This window comes from Myotis davidii, unplaced genomic scaffold (assembly GCF_000327345.1).
Source record: "Myotis davidii unplaced genomic scaffold, ASM32734v1 scaffold1193, whole genome shotgun sequence".
Taxonomy (NCBI): Eukaryota; Metazoa; Chordata; class Mammalia; order Chiroptera; family Vespertilionidae; genus Myotis; species Myotis davidii.
In genome coordinates, this window is record NW_006284331.1 from 117,268 (window position 1) to 132,527 (window position 15,260).

Below are 15,260 nucleotides of genomic sequence, written 5' to 3' on the forward strand. Positions count from 1 at the left end.
ATCAAGTGAATAAATCATCTGATGAAAAGAATGAACTGGTGATTATAATAGAATCAGGGACATAGAAAGGGAATGGACTATTCTTGGGGGGGAAAAGGGTGTGGGAGATGTGGGAAGAGACTGGACAAAAAGCGTGCACCTATGGATGAGGATAGTGGGTGGAGCGTGAGGGAGGAGGGTGGGGTGGGAACCCGGTGGAGGGGAGCTATTAGGGGAAAAAAGAGGAACAACTGTAATAATCTGAACAATAAAGATTTAAGTAAAATAAAAAACTTAAAAAAAATAAAATGTATAACGTGGAGACCCAGGAACTATACCATGAACCATTATAGCACTAAAAATAACACCTGACCATTTATTTTTTAACATATTAGTAACAGGGAACCATCAAGGCTGGTATGTTCATCTCTATTATAACCAAAGGTTCTTCCCCTTCCTCCCCCACCTTTTAAAATAGCCTTAAAAATGTGATGTTACCCGTGACTAGGTCTCTTAAATTAAAAAAAACAACAACTGCATATAAAGGAGTGTCTTGTCTTAACATTCTCTTCATTCTCTGAAGAATGTGCATACTGCACTAGCCATGGCCGGAATCAATACCAAGGATTTGCAAAGAACAAGAGCAGGTCTACTCATCCTAAAAATAAATCACTATATATTATATTATCATCATATAATTATAATATAATAGTATAACATTTATTATTGTAATTTAGAGTATACTGCAGTATAGTGTAGTATAATAGTAATAGTATAATAATATAACAATAATATTAATTTATTTTCTAAATTGAGACATATATTTCTTTCATTGTGTTGAATAGAGACCCCCTGAAAGTGAAGAGGCACTTTTTATTTTCAACACAATAGCAACAAAACACCATAAACCAATATTATGATAAATTATTTTTACATATATATCTCTTGCGTACTGAAATCATAGATTTTAGGCTTATAATTTCATTTGTTACAATAAAACAATATAAAAACAACCATTCTCCTAAGGATCATGCTTGGCTATTAAGAATGGTTAAAGAACAAAAATTCAGATCTGAAGATCCAATTGTCTTCATTGAGCGATTCATGTCAGGTAGCATCCCATCTAGTACACAGAGAGCTTCTCCAAGAAGTTTAAATATGGAAGACTTTCATTGGTAGAAACTAGACAGGACAAGGATGCTATTAGCAAAAGAAAAGAAAGGATTTTTTCTGGCCAGGCTACCTTCCCTTTGATGAAGGCTGGATCTGATGGGGCAGATTGCCTCAGCTTCATTGCAAAGGGGGATTGTGGTTGGAGAGGGTCATGACAAATTATCTCACTGGTGCTGACCAAAAATTCCAGACCTACCAATTGAGATTATATGCCTGCAATTAGATCAGGTATTAAGTCTAAGTTCCATGTGATGGGCTTTATAGCACAAGTGACTCCATTTTAGGCCGGTGGTTTTCTTTAACAGAACTCTATTTTTAAAGAAACTGCTTATGAGGTACTTAAAATTAATTATTATTTTATAAATAAACAACTTAAATTAGATTAATTCAGTTTTCTAATCTGTAGACCTAGTCTATATCAAATGGTATTTAATCAGATTATATCTTTGTATTTCTAAAACATTCCGAATAATATATTGCGGACTGTAAGCATTTTATAATGTAACACTGTAATGGAGGTGTGAAAATCACTTTTAAATTAGTATAAAAGTAAAAAACTAAAGTATTAAGAACACTTGTAACTACAAAAATTAGTTAATTTCTATTTCATATTAATAATGCATTTGTTGGGTTGGGGGAGGGGGGGTAAGAGATCAACCGAAGGACTTGTATGCATGCATATAAGCATAACCAATGGACACAAGACACTGGGGGGTAGGGGAGGCCTGGGGAAGGTCAAGGTGGGGGAAAAAGGAGACATATGTAATACTGTTTGTAATACTTTAAGCAATAAAACAAATTTTTTAAAAAATAATGCATTTGTAATCAGAAAATTACTTCAGCCTAAACACATGGTTTGCTAAGCTTTATTTATCCTAAGATGATGTGTTTTTGCTTTTTTTTAATATATTTTATTGATTTTTTACAGAGAGGAAGGGAGAGAGACAGAGAGTTAGAAACATCGATGAGAGAGAAACATCGAACAGCCGCCTCCTGCACATCTCCTACTGGAGATATGCCCACAACCCAGGTACATGCCCTTGACCGGAATTGAACCTGGGACCTTTCAGTCCGCAGGCCAACGCTCTATCCACTGAGCCAAACCGGTTTCGGCTAAGATGATGTGTTTTATACAAGTAAAGAATTACATCAATTAAATACATAATCTCCAGCATTTTAATTGCTATTTAATATTTTACTATAGTTTTTTATTCCCAAAAATTCTTCTAATTTCAAGGAGAGGTAAAAAAAAAAAAAAGTAACTAAGTTTTACTATATACAGTTGACTTTATTAAGCAGATCTTGAATATTTTCTTGGTTCTTTCACTCCCCTTTTAAAATTTTTATTAGAAAATTGCACTAAAGCATAACAATAAAGCTTCCCTTATGACTCCTAAAACACACCAGGCAGTGCCTGGCTCTGTGCATGGACTACATGCTTCTCTGCTCCACTAATAAGTGGAGGTTCCCTCGAGTCCTGACTAGTCACTACCAGTATATAGAGATTCTTGGGCTTTGTAAACGTAAAGGCTTTACTTCAAATATTCAAACAAGTAATCTCAAGGTATAGTTCTTTTCTTTATTTCCTCTATCAACCATGGTTTGTAAATGCATAGAGTATAAACTAACATTCTAAATAAATATGGATATCTTCATTAATTTCATGGAAGTCAATGTATTATATATATATATTATTGATTTTAGAAAGGAAAAGTGAGATAGAAATATCAACGATGAGAGAGAATCATTGATTGGCTGCCTCTTGCACGACCCACAATTGGGATCAAGCCTGCACCCAGGCATGTGCTCTGACTGGGAATCTGAACCGTGAACTCCTGGTTCATAGGTCGATGCTCAACCCCTGAGCAACACTGGCTGGGCTGGAAATCACTTTTCTAAAATAAATTTAATTATTACAAACATGTATGGTTATTTTAGGATTAATTATTATGATTATAATATAGGAAACACATTAAACTATGAATTTACAAACATGTAATAAGTGCCAGTGTCAAAGCAATTTTTTAATGGTCACTAGGAATTACCACATCAGCTTTTAAGGTGTAATAGTGAGAACATAAAACTTTATTTATTCAGAATAATTAGAAGAAAAGGCAACTCAGACCTGTAAAAATCCAATTTATGAAATATTTTAAAAGAAACTCTGTTTTTATAATTTTTAAAAACAAGGAAAATACATTGCTCATTTACTATTTAGTTATTAGGAATAAAACAAGAAGGGAGGGAAAATCACTATACAAAAGATTTTCCTTGCTGCTATTGAAGTGTTGCATTAAAAAGGAATATTGGAAAATAGTATCATCCTTTTGTTCCACCCTGAATATATATATTCACAGCTCAAATATTTGAAATGTAGTGTTTGCAGAATTATTCTGATAGGATGTGTAACTTGATGATTAGAAGAACATCTGAGTAAGCTCTTCACATTCCATTCTTGCTTATTATGTTCATTTAGATGTATTTGTCAATTTATAAATACAGTTAATTAAAATTTTTTAAATTTTCTTTTTTTTTTTTTTAAGGAGCCCGCTACATGAAAAAAATGCAAGTCAAAGTGGTCACAACCTAGAAGTCTGCAGAGACAGGAATAACTAGCAAGTAGATATTATGTTATTTTGCTATGCTTAAATATGTAGAATTCCATAGTGTTCTTAGAATTTTACTCTATAATAACCAAATAGTCTTATAATTTAAAATTCACACTTAGTAATATTTGTGTTAACTATATATTATATTACAAAAATAGGAAGAAAATAGTAACTATGAATTTCAGGAAAACAATTTTCTGTCAATATTAATGAAATTATTTTGGTCATAAAGATAAGTTTAAATATTTTATCCTCTCTTAGGCCTTATTTCTAGAGCCCCAATTCAACAATATATTTCTTTATAAAAAAAGATTAAGACTCTCCCTATGCCTCATGACATACTTAGCTACTATGTAAATATATTAATTCCTCTCATAAACCATTAATAGAAATTATGTTATAGCCATACTTTAAGACTAAAGTAAATTACATTCACTTTTGAAGGTTACATTTCAAAATTTCAAGGTACTATCAAATGAAATCCAGACACAAAGCAGGATCTTTCCGTTTATCAGTACTTACCGACATTTTCAAGTAATGAAATAATGCAGTGTTTGGATGAGTGGATTAAGAAGAGGATTTAAGAACATGGGAAGGGTAAATAAAATTATTTAAATGGCAAAAAACATTTTTGAAAAATTCATTGTTTCACATTAAAGTTGTTGGAGTTTATTCTTTCTCCAAATGTATCTTGAAAATCGTAATAGAATCAGAATGTTAAGGCTAAAAGTTTTTAGAAAGTATTTACCTCAAATCTTTTATGGATATGGATTAAGAAACTGATATGTATATATACATATTTTAATACACACACCAATACATTTACATATACATAACATACATCTTTTTTAAAAAAAATTTATTATTGGTATTATTCCAGATGTCCCCCATTTCTCTCCCCACCTTTGCCTTCTATCACCCAAATCCCGCCCTCCCCTCCCTCTGGCCCTCACACATTGTCTGTGTTCATGGGCTATGCATATATGTTCTTTGACCATTCTCTTCACCTTCTTTCATCCTGTCTTTCCCACCCTCCTTTTAGATAAAACTTAACACAGTTAGTTCTTAATTTAACAAGAATTTTCAGTGGTAATGATGATTAAAATATATTTATAAAGAGAAGTGTACTGTATAAGATATGATGGCATTATCTATAATAAAATATTTTAGAAATTGTACATTTTATATTTATATTTAAAAATCCTATAATAGTAGAAGTTTCTCTAATTATAAAAATGTTTAAAATTGTGTTTCAATTGCTCAACAGTACAGTTCCTAAAGAATTATATAAGCCAGCAGAAGTTTCTTCCCTTTCTGTCTTCTTTTACGGCTTTATAAATGACGCCATGGATAATAAGTACCTCACATATAAACTCTTAGAAATATTCATACAATTGGAGCCATATATCTTGATAACAAGAATGCTAAGTAATGGTTCAATAGAGAAGGATCATTATAATGTAAATTACTAGCCTTTAATGTATCTGGTCTATAAATTTAGAGTTTTTCTCTTGGGTTGTAAAACAGTGATACAAGCTTGCATTATGAGGCAGTGGAAAGCAAAAGTTCTTTCAAAATTCTAAGACTTTTAAAATAGTTCAGTTGGATTATCTTTCTAATAAAGGAGAGAAAATTTTTTTAAAAAAATGTGTTTAGAAAATATGTTGGTAATAGTCAACATCAATTTTAGCTCAGAAGGAAATGAAGATCATAATTTAAAAGGCATTGAAGAACTTGAAAGAAGAGTTAGTGAAAAAAAGGAGAAACATCTGGTAGACTGTTGAGAGAGTCTGGTGGTGGAAGACCAGGTAATTGATGCTTTCAGTAATCCAGGTGGACAATTTCAGAGTCAAACTAAGGTGGCGGCAGTAGAGATACTGAACAGGACTTTGATTCGAAAGAAATACCTTCTTCACTGTATTCTACAGAAGCTTGACATGGATCCCATTATTTTAGATCTGGTATATTAACTTTCAGCAGAGGATATTAAAATGCTAGCTTTAGACAGTGAAATTCAGGTGCCTGTGGCAAAGCAAAATGGGTATCTCACAGGGATGATGGAAATTCAGAACTGAAGCTCTAGGATTAGAAGACATATGGACTTAATTTATCTGAATAGAGATAGTGATTGAGGCCACCAGAATGTAATCAGGCAGAAAACATATACAGGGGGAAGGGGAACATTACCACAGGTACAATTCCTAGGATCAATATTCAATCATCAAAAGTGGAATGAAGCACAAAAACACTGAGCAATAGTCAAAAGTAAGAGTAAAACTGGCTTCCAGTGTTTATGTTTTGTTTTAAAAAAATAACAACAAAGCAGGCAGATTCATAGACATTAACTGTTAAAAGCTGCTGAACAACCTAGAAGGAAGATGACTGAGGGAGCAAAAGCTTTGGGGCATCACAATTAGTCAGTCATTGGGAGCCCTAAGGAAGAGCATCTAACTTTGAAGGCCAGACGGACTTACGAGTCCCTTTCAATATAGTGACTTTATTCTTTACCTTATCTCCTTCCTACATCAAGCCCAATGATAGAATTATGTGGTTCAGATTTATCTTTGGATGGCTTTATATTTTTAAACCAGATTTAATAAGTCAGATTTACTTAATCTCAGGATATCTTTCTATTGCAATCACCCTAAAACATCCCATAATTTGAATAGCTAATGCAATTGAATGTACCTTGGTTAAGGATATCTTCATTACGAGATAATCCAGTCAAATACATACACCCTATTATTACTTCATTCAGCCATCTCATAAATGATTTCCCTCAGCAGGCTGACAAATATTCTATTTGCATCTTTGTTAGGAAAATCCCAGTCCTCCTGCAGTGTTTCTCCTTTACTCTCATACTACTACCACACCCACAAGACTTCAGACAACAATTGATTTTTTGTGACACCAGCTGGGCATCCTACAATTTAACTCTATTCTGACACTGTCTACCTAGAGAAGCATCAGATCTCCCAGGTTAAGCCCTCAGTCACTTCAGATGACCCACACACACTTCAGATGGCAAACCCATGTAGCAGGTCTCCGGGTTACCCACAACTTCTGTCCAACTTGGCTACAAATTGGAGGTTCCCATGACTTCCTCCCCTTGGATTCTGTTATTTGCTGGAACAGCTCACAGAACTCAGGGAAAACTTACTTACATTTATCTGTTTATTAAAAGACATGATAAAGGATACAGATGAACAGTCAGATGAATAGATACGTGGTCTGGTAAGGTTCGGAGCACAGGAGCTTCTGTCCCTGAGATGTTGGGTTGTATTATCCTCCTGGAATGGGGACATGCTCACCACCTGACAGCTCTCTGAATCGCATACTATTGAGATATTATGGCGGATTACTCATGTAGGCATGACCAATTTTTAACCCCATTTCCAGTCCCTCTTCCTTCCTGAAGAATAGGAGGTAGGGCTGAAAATTCCAAGCTTCTAATTATGGCTTGGTTTTTCAGGTGACCAGTTCCCAACCAGGACCCACGCAGAAGTTCAACCAGAGTCATCTCATTAGAACAAAAGACATTCTTATCACTCAAGAAGCTCTAAGAGATTTAGGAACCCCGTTTCAGGAACTGGGATCAATGACCAAATGTTAGAACAATCTGCGAGTACCTTTATCGCTTAGGAATTTACAAAGGTTTAATGAGCTCTGTCAAAAACTGGGGGCATAGATGTGCCTGTCTATCTGTCCATCCATCCATCCATTCATCCATCCATCCATCCATCCATCCATCCATCCATCCATTCATCCATCCATCCATCCATTCATCCATCCAGTGCTAATAGTTCCTAGCACATAGTAGGAACTTACAAGATATTTTTGAATGAAAGAATGAATGCTTTTCTCCCTGTGGATTATTCCTACATTCTTTTTAAAGTACTGTTACCTTCTTGCAGCAAGTACCCTCAGAATTGTTTGGCTGTCTTTAAATCCTTAAATAAACAAAAGACTAAGAGGAAAATAAGTAAAACTTTTTAAAAAAAATACATATATTTTTATTGATTTCAGAGAGGAAGGAAGAGGGAGAGAGAGATAGAAACATCAGTGATGAGAAAGAATCATTAATCACCTGCCTCCTGCATGCCCTCTACTAGGGATCAAGCCTGCAATCCCGGCATATCCCCCAGCCAGGAATTGAACAGCGACCTCCTGTTTCATAGGTCAGATGAGCCACACCAGTTGAGCAAGTGTAACACTTTTATGTGAGATTTTCCCACCTGATTCTCATTAGTACTATTATTATTTTTCTTTCCCTGGCACTATAGAGTTAATTTTCATGATTGTAATTAGAGCAGAATAGCCAACAAATCTTTTAAGACTTTTTATTTAGAAACAGATTACTCTTAAGTCTTTTTACTGCTTTATTTATTTATTTTTTTTTTGGTCCACAATAAAAATAGCATTATTGCTTTATTTCAATTATACAATCCATGCTTACTGTAGAAATTTCAACCAATGTATGAAAGCATAATGAAGAAAGTTGCTTGAAAAGCCACCCAAATGATATAATGATTAACATTTACATTTTTTATGGTTTGACCACTTTCTCATTATGAAATATTCTTTTTTATTTCTAATGATTATTCTTGTTTATTCTACTCTTTCTGTTCTTAGTAAAACTACTGCCAGCTTTCTCTTAGGTAATATGGTCATGTGTTTTTTTAATTAACTTTATTAGGTTAATAAGATTATATAGGTTTCAGGTGTACAACTCTATGATACATCATCTGTATACTGCATGTATTTTTTTTGCAGCCTTCTACTTTCAGTCTTCTTGTGTTCTTATATTTATGATTTCTTATAAATATCATATAATAGACTTTTTTAAAGTCTAGTCTATAATATTGATCTTTTATTTGGAATATTAATTCATTTACATTTATAATTATTTGCTGATATAATTGGATTTATATCTATCATGTTACTCTTTATTTTCTCTTAATAACCTATCTGATTAGGTTTGTTTTGCTCTTTTTTATTGCTTTCTATTGAATTTTGGATTAATTCAATTCTTTTTGCTAGTCTATATTTTTCTGTATTAACTTATTAGATGTATATTCTTTAATTGATCTTAATGTTACTCTAGAGATTCCGACATTTATCCTTGACTTATTATGGTTTAACATAATATATTAAACAAATAGCCTGATATTAGTTTGAACAATAACCTGATATTAATAGAATCTTAGGAGACTTTAATTCCATCTTTTATCATTCTTATTGTAACACGTGTATCTAGAGATTCTTACCCCTCACTCAAGACGTTTCTGTTATTATTTTGTACAGTCAAGATCTATTTATATTTACCCACATATTTACCTTTTCCACTGCCTTTCATTTTTTCCTGCATATCTGTTTTCCACTTGGGAATATTTTTTCCCCATTTGGGACTCTCTTTAGTATTTCTTTTAGTGCCAGTATACTGAAAATAAATGTTCATAGTTTTTATTTCTTTGAAAATTCTTGATTTCATCTTTGTTTCTGAACATGATTTTTACTGGTTATAGCCTTTCAGTACTTCAAAGATGTTATTCCAATGTCTTGTAACTTCCATTTTTTTTTTCTGTTAAAAAAGTCATCGGTCTTATTGGTGTTCCTTTGATAATTATTTGTTTTATTGTTTAAATGATTTTTAAATATTTTAAAGATTATTTTTAATTCTGCTAACATATACCTAATGTAAAATTTTCAATCTTAACTATTTTTAAGTGTACAGTTTAGTGGCATTAAGTACATTCACACTGTTGGGCAACCATCACAGCCATCCATCTTTGTAACTCTTTTCATTGTTCAAAATTGAAACTCTGTACCCATTAAACAACATTTCCTCTACCCCTTAACTGCCACCATTCTTTCTTTCTCTATGAATTTGACTGCTCTAAGATCCTCAGATAAGTGGAATTGTACAGCATTTGTCTTTTTGTGACTAACTTATTTTACATGGCATAATATCCTCCAGGCTCACCCATATTGTAGCAAGTGTCTTGAGAATTCCCATTTTTTAAAAGTCTGAATAATATTTTATCTATATTCCACTTTTTATTTATTAATCTATTGATGGATATGTGGTATGCCTCTACATTTTAACTGTTGTGAGTAATACTGCTATGAACATGGGTATATAATTATTTCTTTGAATTTCCACTTTCAATTCTTTGAGTATAGATCCAGAGTAGAATTGTTGGGTTATACAATAGTTCTATTTTTAATTTATTTTTATTTTTTAGTTACAGTTGACATTCTATACAGGTGTCCCCAAATATTATATACACATTTAAACAGCTAATAGCTCAATTTTGTCAATGAAATATATTTAATAGACACTGCCTTTATAATTATTCAAAGTGTGTGTATACATTTTGGGGGGGACACCTATATTATTTTATATTCGTTTCAGCTATACAGCATAGTGGTTAGACATTTATATAATACTAGAGGCCCGGTGCACAAAAATTTGTACACTGGCGGGGGGGGCGGGGGGAGGAGTGTCCCTCAGCCCCACTTGTGCCCTCTCACAGTCTGGGACCCCTCAGGAGATAACGACCTGCTAGCTTAGGCCCACTCCTGAGTGGCAGAGGCAAGCCCAATCCCTAGGTGCCTGCCCCGCAGCCCCTGGTCGGGCTCAGAGAAGGGCCGATTGAGGAGTTGGGGTGCTGCCCCCTGTCATGCACAGAGCAGGGCGGATCGGGAGGTTGCGATGCCACCCTCAGTCATGCTCAGGGGAGGGCCGATGGGGGGGTTGGGGCGCCACCCCCGGTCACACTCAAGGCAGGGTCAATGGGGAGGTTGCGGCGCCACCCCCTGTCACACACAGAGCAGGGCCGATCAGGAGGTTGTGATGCCACCCTCAGTCACACTCAGGGTAGGGCCAATTCGGGGGTTGGGGCGCCACCCCTTGTCACACTCAAGGCATGGTTAATGGGGAGGTTGGGGCACCGCCCCATCACCCACAGGGCAGGGCCGATCAGGGGTTGGGGCACTACCCCCTGTCACACTCAGGGCAGGGCGGATGAGGAGGTTGCGGCCTCACCCTGTCACAGAGCAGGGCCCATGGGGAGGTTGGGGGGCCGCACCCTGTCACACACAGAGCAGGGCCGATCAGGGGGTTGGGGGGGCCGCACCCTGTCACACTCAGGGCAGGGCCCATCAGGGGGTTGGGGAGCTCCCCTCTATCAGGCACAGAGCAGGGCCAATCAGGGGGTTGGGGCACCCTCCCTTGTCACGAATAGATCAGGCCGGATAGGGAGGTTGGGGCCCCACCCCCTGTCACACACAGAGCCGCAGGGTGATCAGGGGGTTTGGGCGCTGCCCCCTGTCACAATGCTCCAGGGGCCAGGAGGGCTCGCAGCTCCGCTGATCCCGGTGCTGGGAGGCATATTACCCTTTTACTATATAGGATAGAGGCCTGGTGCACGGGTGGGGGCTGGTTGGTTATCCCTGAAGGTTGTCCTGGATCAGGGTGGGGGTCCCGCTTAGGTGCCTGGCCAGTCTGGATGAGGCTATGATGGCTGTTTGCAGCTGGTCACACACCCTTCAGTGTGGGGGTCCCCACTGGGATGCCTGGCCAGTCTGGGTGAGGAGCTGAGGGCCGTTTTCAGGCTGGCGGGTGACTGAAACTCCCAACTGCTCCTTTTTTCCTTTTTTTTTTTAATTCTTGGATTTATGGATGTCACTGGAGCTGAGAGCCGGCTTCAGCTGTGAGACCTCGCTGCTGAAAGCAGGTTTCTGGCTTTGTTTACTTTCTGTATTTGAAACTTTATTGTGACTCCAGCTCTGAGATCCCGGCTGACTGAAAACAGGTTTCTGGGGTTTTGTTTAGCTTCTATATTTGTAACAATGTTTCTTAGCAGCTCAGAGCCCAGCAGCGGCAGGGGGGGAATGTTGGAGTCCTCCGTCACTGAAGCAAGCAAGCCTCCTGTTCATGTCAGTACCCTGGCTGCCTACCGCCATCTTGGCTGGCAGTTAATTTGCATATCGCCCTGATTAGCCAATGGGAAGGGTAGCGGTGTATGGCTAATTACCATGTTTCTCTTTTATTAGATAGGATATGAAATGATTCTTCCTGATAAGTCTAGTACTTACTGGCACCATACATAGTTATTAAAATATTGATTATATTCTCAATGCTGTACTTTACATCCCATACTATTTTTGTTTTGTTGCTACCTTAATCCCTAAACTTTTTCACCCAGACCCCAATATCCTTCCAAATTGGCAAATATCACACTATTCTCTGTATCTATGAGTCTGATTTTGCTTTGTTTGTTCATTTCATTTGTTCTTTAGATTCCAAATATAAGTGAAATCACATGGTAATCTTTCTCTGTCTGACTTATTTCACTAAGCATAATACTCTCTAGGTCCATCCATGTTGCTACAAATGGTGATTCGTTCTTTTTTATGGCCAAGTGATATTCTACTGTATATATGTATAACATAGTTTATCCAATTGTCTATCAGAGGACACTTAGGTTATTTCCAAAGCTTGGCTACTGTAAATAATTCTTCAGTAAACCTAGGGGTGTATATATTTTTTTCAAATTGATAATTTGGATTTCTTCGGATAATACCCAGAAGTAGAATTGCTTGGCCATAAGGTATGTTTTTAATTTTTTAAGGACTGACTGCAATACTGCTTTCCATAGTGACCATGCACCACTTTACATTTTCACCAACAATGAGTAAGCAAACTGATTTTTCTACATCCTGGCCAGCACCTGTTATTTTGTGTTTTGGTGTATTGTTTATTTTATTGTAGCCATCTTGATACGTATGAGGTGGTATCTCATAGTGATTTGTATAAGCATTTCTCTAATGATTAGTGATGTTGAGCATCCTTTCATGTGCTTATTGCTATTTGTATATCTTCTTTGGAGAAATGTATATTCCACTCCTTTGCCTATTTTTAATCAAGCTGTTTTTTGTTGTTGTTTACATGACTTTTAAGACTTTCTCTTTAGTTTTTGTCTCTATCACCCCAAAATAGAATGTTCCTGTGACATCTCTTGTAAAGGCCAGTGTGGCATAAAACATAGTATCCCCTGCTTTCTGAAAGCCACTTCACTTTTATGAAAGATTTACATTATTATGGTAATGACAGTTTTTTCATAAAAGTGAAAATCCTCTTCAGATTCCTTTTAATTATCTAAAACAGGTCATTTCTCTTTTGAGATGAGAAGGCCCAGAGGTCTATACTTGTGAATGGCAGAAAGACCCACAAAACTTACAAAACTGTGTGGTTATTGAATTTTTGTAAATAAAATCTTTTCAATACACTATGGAGACTTGCTGTTGTTAAACTGTTATTTCAAATAATTGCCTATTCATTTTTTTGGCTTCCAAAAAAAACAAAACGAAAAAAAAACTAACCACAAATCACCTCCAAGTGCCCAAGTGCATATTCTACTGAGAATGTATCAGTAATTGTGGTTTCTGGACATTCAGAGATAAATTTAAAATAATGTATTTTCCATGAACAATAACCTAAAAATGATGACTAGTTTGTACATGTTATAGGTGCCATCTATGTGGACAGGCATTCAGAATCTAATTAATGACATCAATGACACAATTCTTCAGGTCCTGTATTGCCAATACGCAACTTTAGTGTGTAAGGATTATAAATATTACGAGAGGGAAGAAAGTCATTGAAGGCTGGTTGAGCCACAAAGTAGCGATCATATGAGAAGGAAGATAGAGGTACTCAGGGAAGTGGACGCAACAGTACTTGACTCTCAAGGCCATAATGGGCAGAGAGAGACCAATGCCAGCTGCACCCCACAGGCTCCTGGCCAGGTCTGCTTTGGGTATCTCTGAATGAGCCAGCAACCTGGCTTCTGTTGCCTGAGGTGTTCTGATGCCAGGTGAAAGGTTTTCCAATGCTGCTATCTTCATCTGACTTAATTCCTCAATTTCCTGTGCTGAACACTGAGCCCAGTTCCTACCTGTGGTCTAGTTGAGTACTTTCTAGCTGAAATTAGGAACTGAGTTTAGTTGTTTAAATCATAGCTGAAACCAGACCTGGAGAGGAAAAGAAAGGCAGAGGGAGGGAAACTGATATTTATTGAGTAAGTTTTATGTCATCCAAGTACATTACACAAAAATTTTTCTCACTTGGCCCTTACGATATGACTATAACCGAGATGAGACTCTAAACTACAGGGATGTTTGTTGAGTGATTATTTTTACATGATTACCACAGTTAGTTATTATAGGGAAAACCAGTAGCGCAATTTATTTCTATGTGACTCGTAGAACCATTCTCTTTCTACTGTAGTACCAAGAGGAAAAAGTTTGCATGAAAGACATTACTAGGCAGAGCGAATGTCATACAATTTTATCACCACTGTGAAACTACACAGTCATAATTTTATGAAATGGAGATGAAACAACTCCTTATTAAAGCAACACCAATCGAACAATGACAATAGCCATCAGTACTGTTGCTTTGAATGTGACACCTCTGGTTATAGTGTGAAGGGTAGATGGTAGGGCTCATGGTAGCAGGTAGGAAAATGGCTATCAGGAACAGCCAGGGAATATCCGGGGAACAATAACAAGTGAGCTTTTATAACAAAGAACAGATATTTGAGCTTAAGATGTGAATTCAGGAGGTTGACCATAAAGATGGGAACTAAAGCCAAGGGTGTAAATGAGATTTCCCAAGAAAGAATACAAAGCCAGTTCAGAAGAGAACCAACAAAACTTGGTTAATAAAATAAACAAATACAAAAAATATTTTATCCCTGGCTGGTTTGGCTCAGTGGCCCATGGACTGGAGAGTCACGAGTTTGATTCCTGTCGAGGGTGCGTACCTGGGTTACAGGCTCCATTCCCAGCTCTGGTTGGGGCACATAAGGGAAGCAACAAATTGAAGAGTCTCTTACATATTGTTGTTTCTTTTTCTTTTTAAAAAAATATGTTTTATTGATTTTTTACAGAGAGGAAGGGAGAGGGATAGAGAGTTAAGAAACATCGATGAGAGAGAAACATCGATTAGTTGCCTCCTGCACACCTCCTACTGGAGATGTGCCGTAACCAAGGCACATGCCCCTGACCGGAATCGAACCTGGGACCCTTCAGTCTACAGGCCGATGCTCCATCCACTGAGCCAAACCGGTTAGGGCCACATTGTTGTTTCTTTCCCTGTCTCTCCCCTCCCTTCTACTCTCTTTTTAAAACTCAGTGGAAAAAAATATCCTCCAGTGACAAAAATAAAAAATAACGGAGAAGCAGGAAGAGGACGAGGGTAAAGGGAGTTCACGGAAGCAAAGGGTACTAAGAGGAAAAAATGGCTCAACAGTTAAATAAAAGCTGCAAAGAAACCTAAGAGTTCATGGAATCTGGTGGTTAAGACATTGTAGGTGCCTGTGAGAGAGCTACACAGCAGTGTAGATTAAGGAATTCGGTGTGTTGTAGCTTGGGTTCCTTGGAAACAAGCTCTGAGATAAAGATAGGATTATTGGGAGTGTCAGGTAGGGA

General features: G+C 36.8%; 1 protein-coding gene across 1 annotated transcript in view; it reads left to right on the forward strand.

Annotated features, from left to right (window-relative positions):
- Nucleotides 1-15,260, forward strand: part of LRRC7 (leucine rich repeat containing 7) — a 380,912-nt gene that overhangs the window by 27,566 nt on the left and 338,086 nt on the right. Inside the window, exon 2 of the mRNA XM_006754436.1 lies at nt 3,696-3,771. Within this exon, the coding sequence (XP_006754499.1) occupies nt 3,771 (1 nt within the window). The 5' untranslated portion in view covers nt 3,696-3,770. The remainder of the gene's footprint in view (nt 1-3,695; nt 3,772-15,260) is intronic.